Here is a 9,438-nt window from a genome sequence, read left to right as displayed (position 1 = left end):
TCCTATCTTTTAACTTGAGATGCTGAAATGTTTTTTACATTTAAAGTACAATATTTCCAGCTTCAGATTCCAGTTTTCCTGTTGCAAATATCGTTACATTGTGCAAAATATGGGAAGACAATTTACAAGAATAATATATATATATTTTTAGCCATTTTCTCTTTTTGTTTTTGTATTTTATGTTTTTTAAAAAATGCTTTGGTGCATTTACATTAACATTAATGGTTTACATTTCCATTAACATTCCATAGTTTATACTTCCATAGTTTGTACTTTCATTGCACTAGTATATTCAAATCCAAGCCTGATATCTCTCATTAAATAGACTGACTTGTTATTTCTTCTATTCATTCATATCACAGTAAATGTCATCTAATACATGTTGCATCTCCTTCTATATTAATAAAAGCGAAATTCTGTCTGTCTGGGACCCCTGTATCTCAATATACATTTGCTCTATATAAGCATATTATAACCTTTTGGAATCAGGATGATCCTGAGATTAAAAATCTGCCCTTCATTTAGCTCTTGAACATCCAGCATTGGGATGTGACTTAAAATCATTTGGGTTGCTATTTCTAGCAGGTAAAGCTTGGCTGATTCATGCCATCTTGTGTTAGATGACATCAGAGACCGAGGGGGAGATAAATGACATACACTTCATTAATTTTACATCGAGATAACTTTGGGACAAATTGGCTAATAGTTGGAATTCAACTAGGGGCTAGAACAAAAGAATGATTGCATTACAGAATCAATTCTCATCTGTCCTTAACCTCTGATCGAACACCACTGGAGCATGTGGTCATTATAGACGTATTATAGTCAAGCTATTTAGCTCTCTTTAATTTTGGGCCACAGGCCCAATTAGCCCTCCACAGGAGTTAGTGTAAAAGTTTGCACAGAGTACAGCTTTTAAGCTAGTCTCAAAGTAAATGGAAGTATCTCAAAAGTATTAGGAAACATATTGTTACATCTTTGTTTGAAATATCAGTTGCTACTGAAAAGAACATACTATGAACTCTACAAGCTTTTTAACAAAATACAGAGCTAGAATATTATCTCATAAAGTTTTTACTGTTTTTTTCCCCACATCTTACACTCTGCACTATCAACAGAGCACAGTTTATTTCTTTATAACTTTTACTTAACAACCAACACTTAAGTATGACTGATGATGCTTCACCAATGATGATATACCTTATTCCAACGGACCTGAAATAGTGTGCCATAACAAACATCTAGATGCACCACACATTTTTTAAAATGAAATTCAAAGCTTTAGAAATACTAATACTTGGGCACAGTGATTTTTATTTTAACACATATGTATGATTAAAGGAATAAAGCAAGTGATAGTTGTCTATATTTTTCTCCAAATTTTAAATTTCAAAACATGTTTAACTTTCCACATGAAGTGCACCAGTAAATTTTTGTTTGGTCTTCAATATGTACCATGCAGTCAAAAATGACTGAAAACCATTGATTTATACAGTAGCCAAGATTTTGTCAGTTTGACTTGATTGAGTTAAAGAGAAAAATGATGACAAAGAGGATGTAGTAACAAGTTTTAAATTTATACTGATAAGTATAACAGTATGCCATTCAGTTGCACTTTTTCCTTTACTGTTAATTTTCACAATACAATGGCATAGTGCAAAAAAATGATTTTAAGTTATCTTTTCAGCTTTTATTTGAGTGGGGGCCAAATTCTCTTGCCTGTTTATGGTTAAGTGTAGTCTTTCTTTACAGCTTTTCCTTGGGAGCTTCAAACAAGGACAAAAACAAATCAATGACTCTACACAGCAATGGGTGCAGTCTTCTTTCGTGTGTATGTCAACTATGTGATTTGTACACTGCAAGCAGACAGCAAGTTACCAGTTTGTTTTAAATTTTTTACACATCATATAACATACTATCATGTTTCAATTAAATTTTTATAAACATATATTTACCTTACTTTGGTTTTATCATAAGGCTACAAAATTCTAATATTTGCATATTTAAAAGCTTCTCACTGATTTAAGTATATCTGAGTTATTTTTTATTTTTTTAATTTTTTTGTCAGATGCCAAAAGGGAAGATAAATTAGTGTTACCAGTTAGAGAGCAGGGGACTCAAAAACTGGACAGTCTGGCCTAAAGCTGTTATCTAACTCTGATCCTATATGAAGACAGTGGATTTGCAGAATTGGTAGAAAATCAGATAAAATGACTGTCATATTCAGTTATGTCTTTATGTTCTGATTTAACATTCCTTTAAAGGTAACTCTGCCTTTCATTCCTATGGGTTTGGTAAAATAAGTACCGGTCACATACTGAGTCAATTTTAACTATAATCTTCCCTAATATTTGAGACTTTGTGTCTTTGTTAATAATTAATATTATTCCTGCAGTAAATGGATCACTGTCGGTTTCAGTGATGGTTCAGTCATCTGAGCTACCTGATAAGTGGCTGGGTATCTCACAGACACATTTACACTTAATGTCATTTTCTAGTAAAATGAGTATGACCAAGACTGGACCTTTGAATTATTGGTCTATTTAATGGGCTTCCACACTGTTTCTGGCCACCTTAATTTCATTCGCAAGACTTGGCTCATCCCAAGATTATGATATAAAAAAAGACACTTGCTTATGATGCCACACAATGGAATTGAAAATAGTACCTTGTAATTGCATATAGCCTATAGAAAAAGATGCAAATCAAATAATTCTGTTTTGGAATAACGGATGACAACGCTATAATAGCATGTAAATGTTGGATCAAAATCCCTTTTGGACAGGAAAAGTTGAAGGCTTCTTGTGGGACTCAAACCAACATCTCCTGTAAACAGGATAATCTGATGTTCTATCATTTTAGAAATGTTATTCTTACCAGTAGGAATAATGTTAATGTCCTAAGAATTACTGCAAGAGAATTGAACTAAGTATTTTCTTTTTTTGTCTTTTTTGAACAATGGATCCTGAAGCAAAAAAAGCTATAAATAGTAGCATGTAAATATTTGATTAAAAACTCTTTGGATACAAAAAGTTGAAGGCCACCTGTGTGACTTGAACCATACACAAAGCAGTACAGTAGTTTAGATTATTATGAAAAGTGGTGATCATTGAACAACTATGAGGTTCCTTCTAGATAGATTTGTAAGGTCACTGCAGTGACAGTCAGTGCATCTCAGGCATGTAAACGTGGCAAAACCCATCCTTCTCCAGGTCTGAACACAGCTGATTTCTTGAGGGACAAGAAGAAATCAACCTTAGTAATGTACTACTACTTATCGACCCAGAGATAATGAAAGATAAAGTTGATCTCAGTGAGATTTGAACACAAGTATAGCAACTCAAATGAATACTGCAAAGCCTTGTATCTAACATTCTAAAAACTCTGTCAACTCACTATCTAAATCTGATGTTAGCTTCTGCTAAACGAAGTTCTATTCATAACTGGATGCTTATTTCTGATTGAAAGCCATTCAACCATATTGGAATCAGTGTCCTTAAGCAAACTATCCCTTCTGTATAATTTTAGTTCCCATCTATTAAAAATATGAGACTATAGTCATGAATGACCGTAAGATTGCACTTAGAAAGTTTCCCTCCGAGGCACAAGTCCAGGCAAGTTTGTTTGTGGAAAAGCAGCAGTCGTCCATGCATTCCAGCCTCCCCTCCATGCCACCAATATCATCCAAGGAAAAGGCAAAGGCTGATACAGCTAGGCACCAGTGACGTCGCAACTCATTTCTATGGCTGAGTGAACTGGAGCAACATGAAATAAAGTGTTTTGCTCAAGAACACAACACACAACCCTGTCGGGGAATCGAACTCACTGCCTCATGTTGCTCTAACCACTAAGACATGCATCATGAAAGACTAATATTAATATTAATTATTAGAGACTCTCTTTAATCCTTTCTACTCAAGGCACAAGGCCCGACATTTTGGGGGAGGGGGCCAGTCGATTAGATCGCCTCCAACTGGTGCTCAATTTATCGTCCCCGAAAGGATAAGAACTCTCTTTAATAATTAAATGAAGGTGCCTATTTATGCTAGCATTTAGCCTCGCTTTCACCCACAGAAATGTGTTTTGGGTTGCAGCAATAACTTTCAAATATTAACGTCCCCTACCGCGATGTTTAACAGAGGGAGTGTACAAAACTCTTTATTTCATTTATTTATTCATTTTCCTTTACATTTATGTTCTCCACTCTCCCAACTTTTTATAGTAAATTTTCGTACTTGGATGAATAGAATCTATATATTATTCTCAATACGTTAGTCATCTCGGTGAGTAAAAACATTAAAATGACATTGTCAAGTCCAAAAATTTTGTATTAAATGGCACAATTTATCACAATTCTCCATGAGACAAGCATACATATAAAATATGTTACCTCTATATTTTTTAAAAATTAAAACATTCTAAATAAAATTTTACGCTATTTAACAATATATTATAAGAATTGGATGACATATGACGGCTCGGTCATCTCTCCCCAGTTCTTACATTAATCATTACAATCCAGAAATAGAACAACACGAGGGATAACGGTAACAACATATCAATAATTTATTCTAGGTTGGTGTAGAGCCGTTTCGTTCCTGGGTGAACAGGAATGCCGCTAGAATACCAAGGAAGCTTCGACCACATGTCGAGTGGAGAGAGCACTGGGAGATACGTGTTGTCACCACCGCTGCTAGATAGAGAAGAGGACGAACGCTATTGCTCTCTCTCCACCTGTTGCCTTGCGCATGCGTGCCAGGGTACTTCCGCTGACGGCAAGTCCCTTGCACATGCGCAATGGAACTTCCCAAGATGGCGGCCACACGCGCCACTACAATGTCTCCCCCACCCCGAGTGCATAGCACGAAACAAGGAAAGATTGTAGAGGGCGCGGAAACAAGATGGCCGCCGAACCCAGAAAACACGGCTAAAATTATACAATGAAAAAGCAAAAATTGTTTTTCTAAAACAAAGAATGACAAGCTCAATAAATTTGCAAAGCGATGCTGTGTCGGATGCAGTAATGGAAGCAAAACTTTTGCATCCGACACAATGTGAGTAAGAAAAAGTTCTGTTCAACATGAAAAGTTCAGCCAGACCTAGAGATAAAGAGTCTGTGTGAAAGAAAGTTGCAACGAAGGTGGTAGAGAAGGTGTTGGCGTGAGCAAATGTGTATGCAAAGGTTGAAACAATATGTAATGTGTACATATTTTCTTTCAGCACGTTGCTGTGCACAGAAATGGAAGAAAAACAATGTTTGTTTGTACAGAGAAATGATATGCCGGCGGCACAAAAAATGTCAAATGTATATTGTTTTGGAAAGTTTCTTTGGCCAATGCACTGTCCGGCCAGATCTAGTGCATAAGGGTCACTTGAGTTTTGTCGCAACGACGAAGGTGGAGTGGTTTCTGGTGTGTGTGTTTGTGATGGTATTGACGTTGGTGTATGCATTGGTAAAGATGTTGACAGTGGTGTGTGTGGTGGTAATGATGTTGACAGTGGTGTGTGCGGTGTTTGAAAAGCGGGCACGTCGTCCACGGAAGTTGAGGGTTTGTCAAGGTACGCTTTTTTCAGACGGTCGACAGACACAATCTCTGTACGACCATTAGCGTCATCAAAGGGTCCTTTATAGGGAGAAACAATGGGTCCTTTGACAGAATCATCCCTAATAAACACGTGAGACCAAGACTCAATGTCTGCTGGCACTTGAGAGGAAGGTGACTGTTGTCTGGGACCCATAGCCGGAAGATTTGAGAAATACTCCCGTAACCGAGTAACATAGGACTCTGGATGTGGTGGTTGTGACGAGTCTGGTACCACCATCGTACCAGGCAACGCCAGTGTGGTACCGTAAAGAAGCTCCGCCGAGGAGAAACCCAGGTCAGCTTTGACCGCAGTCCGGCATCCAAGGAGGACGACCGGAAGATATTCAACCCAAGACTGCGGGTTGGGCGAGGCGCGTAAGGCAGCCTTAAGTTGCCTATGAAATCACTTAACCATCCCATTAGAAGCGGGATGGTAGCTGGTGGTGCGTATACGATGCACCCCCAAGATTCGTGATAGGTCACGAAAGAGCGCGGCCTCAAATTGCCGGCCACGATCTGTGGTCAGGCTGGACGGTACACCGAGAAATCCAGCCAGACACGAAGGCTTGAGCGACAGTCTCAGAAGTAATATCAGCTATAGGAATGGCTTCTGGCCAGCGGGAGAAACGATCGACACATGTTAACAGATATGAGAACCCGCGACTCACTGGCCATGGTCCGACCAAATCAAGGTGGACGTGACGAAAACGGGCCTCAGTAGATGGAACTTGTCCAAGTGAAGCACGAACGTGCCCAAGTGGTAATTGACCGCCGCATGTTGGGTAAAAGAAACCGAGCTGTAATAAGTTTGACTGTCGCAGAGAAACCCGGATGTGACAAGGAATGAAGGGCATCAAAAACAGAACGTTGATGGTTCTCAGGCACTAAGGGCCTGGGAGAACCGGTGGAAGTGTCACACAAAATAGAGCCTTCGGAGGAAGGGAGCGGAAGATAGGCAAACTTACAAGTATGGTACTTTGGTGAAGTTAAATCTAAACTCGACAAAGGAGGTTGCTCCTGCGAATTTGCTAGCAAATCAATTTCCGCGTGAGTGGAAATAGAATGCACAGGGAGGCGCAAAAGAGCATCAGCTGGGATGTTCTCTTTCCATGGCACCTGTAAACTGTGAAATAAAGTCCAGGTGACGAAAAGCACGAGGAGAGAGTTTGTCCGTTTTAGAGGACAGAGCAAAAGTGAGGGGCTTGTGATCAGTGTAAATCACAAACTTCCGTCCCTCGAGCTGATGGTGGAAATGCCGAACTGACAGATAGATTGCTAATAGCTCGCGATCAAAAGTGCTATATCTGCGCTCGGCAGGCTGTAGTTGGCAAGAAAAGAAAGCCAAAAGTTGTATGTTTCCATCTACGGTGTGGTGTAAGACAGCACCAACCGCAGAATCTGATGCGTCCACAGATAATGAAAGGGGGGCATCAGGGGCCAGATGTGCAAGGACGGGAACGGAGGATAAATTCCGTTTGACGGACTCAAAAGCTGACAACGCCGCAGCAGAAAGAGTGAGTCGACCATCCTTCTTAGTATGGCCTTGTAGTAGCCTAGTCAATAGAAGGAGCATATCAGCACATCGGTTTATAAATCTTCTGTAAAAATTGACAATCCCTAAGAAGTGGCGCAACTGTTTTAAAGAAGTAGGAGGTGCGATGCGTTGAATGGCATCGACCTTTGAAGGAAGAGGTCTGATTCCACTGGAATCAATAAAATGTCCGAGAAACTCCAGAGAAGATTGCCCGAAAACACATTTATTCGGATTGACTTTCACGTTGTATGAACGGAGTCTCTGGAAAAGCAGTGATAAATGGTGGAGGTGATTCTCTTTTGTATCGCTAGCGATGAGTATGTCATCAACATAGGCGAATACAAAATCAAGTCCACAGACGACCTCATCTATGAACCTTTGAAAGCTGCTGGTAGCATTACGCAGACCGAAACTCATGAACAGGAATTCAAAACAGCCGAAGGGAGTGGTGATGGCTGTCTTAGGAACGTCCTCCGGATTGACTGGTATCTGATGATAGGCCCGTACCAGATCAATCTTAGAGAAAATGGTGCACCCATTCAGATTTGCCGAGAAATCCTGTAGGTTCCTAATTGGATGGCGATCTGCTATCGTCACGGCATTAAGTCGCCGATAGTCCCCCACCGGGCGAAAATCCGTGTCCCCTTTACGGGCCAAATGAAGAGGATATGCCCATGGGTCGGAGGAGGGGTGAATGAGGCCGAGTTGAAGCATGTGTTCAAACTCGGCCTTGGCCGTCTTGGGACGGTCAGGCGCTAGATGACGTGGGCGCGAAAAAACGGGTGGTCCAGTCGTCTTGATGTAATGGAGGCTGGAATGCGCGGGCTTCGCCGGTTTGAAAGTGATGTCCACCAGCTCCGGAAAAGACGCTAAGAGAGAATGAAAAGCGTCCCCAGCAGTGGCAATAAAAAATGTTGGGCTAAGAGGGGAGTTGGTAGAGCTCCTCGCCGGCGTGGAAAGGGATGTCGAATCGTCGACAAGCCTCCGACGTCGGACATCTACCAACAACTGGAAGTGATTTAAGAAATCCGCACCCAAAATAGGATACGGAATGTCAGCTATGACAAAAACCCATTGAAAGTCTCTACGAAGACCGATATCTAAGCGTAGAGAAAGCTGACCAAAGGTAGGAATCGGGGACGAGTCAACGGCGTGCAAAACTATCGCCGAGCGGCGAGGTTTGTCTACAGTAAGACGAAGTGGCCAAATGCTACAACAGGAACCAGTGTCAACCATGAAGAATTCCTTCGACACCTGGTCCTGAATGAATATTGCACGATTGAAAGTTGGTTGAGTGGAAGAAAGTGACGTGCTCATTTTCCCCTTTACGTGTTTCCCGATTGTTTAAAAGAACAAGTCTGAATACATATTCGCGCCTTGTGTGAGAAGGTTTCATGGTACCAGCACATACCATTTTGTGTTCTGTTGATTCCCCGATTTCGAGAAGTACTGCGAGAACGTGAGCTACTCCGAGACTTCGAGCGAGAGCGGCTGAGATCGTCCAAGTGACGTGTGAGGTCATCGAGCCTGCCAAGAATGTCGTTGTTGGACAAAGGAGAGGACTGCTGTGGAACAGCTGAGGAGGACTCAGTACACTGACAAGCAGCGCGAGAAGGGTTGCCCGAGAATTCAAGGACCTTATCGGCCATTGTGGCCACTTGGTCCACAGTGTTGGACTCAAATGCCGTCGCTAAAATTGTTTGTACGTGCGACGGTAGGCGAGAAAAGAAAATCTTGCGGAGAAGTGGAGCATCTGTTGACTCTCCGCTCAGATCTCGCAAACGGCGCAGAAATTCTGTGGGGTTCCTGTCACCGAGCTGCTCGTCTGCCATCAGCTCATTGAATCGGCTGGCGGCAGACCTGGTGGTCCGGCGTAGAATCTCGTTCTTCACCTCGTCATACGTGGCGTCGTCCTTGGGAGACGTAATTAGGTCTCTAGCCGCTTTTGCAAGCGATGGAGGCAGATTGCAATAAAGCAACTTTAATCTCTTGGACGACGAGATGTCGTACGCCTGGAAATAGGCCTCCAATTGAGCGAAATAGACATCGGTATCACCGATGAATGTAGGCAAACCATGCGACATGTCTACTGGGATCACTCCGTCAAGGTAGGAAAAGGGAATGGAGAGAAACAATGAAAATGAAGTCGTATGAAATATACGAGAGACCAAAGAGAAAATTCACCGCTAAAAGAAAAACACAATGTTTTCCGTGTTCTTGTTTTTGTGTTTTGTAAGTTACAGTGTGCACAAGAGAGAAAGGAAAAAAAAATTCGTAAAAACAATTTTCTTTGTTTTTTTGTGTTTTTTTTTTCTTTTT

General features: G+C 41.1%; 1 protein-coding gene across 1 annotated transcript; it reads right to left on the bottom strand.

Annotated features, from left to right (window-relative positions):
- Window positions 1–8,444: 8,444 nt before the first annotated feature.
- Window positions 8,445–9,203, bottom strand: LOC106875535 (uncharacterized). Its single transcript, XM_014923733.2, has one exon. The coding sequence runs from the start codon at window positions 9,201–9,203 to the stop codon at window positions 8,445–8,447; it is 759 nt and encodes a 252-aa protein (XP_014779219.2).
- Window positions 9,204–9,438: the final 235 nt, after the last annotated feature.

The sequence above is a fragment of the Octopus bimaculoides genome, chromosome 9 (assembly GCF_046866305.1).
Source record: "Octopus bimaculoides isolate indiv1 chromosome 9, ASM4686630v1, whole genome shotgun sequence".
Classification (NCBI taxonomy): domain Eukaryota; kingdom Metazoa; phylum Mollusca; class Cephalopoda; order Octopoda; family Octopodidae; genus Octopus; species Octopus bimaculoides.
The sequence above is the reverse complement of the archived record's forward strand: the minus strand, read 5'-3'. Positions and strand labels throughout refer to the sequence as shown.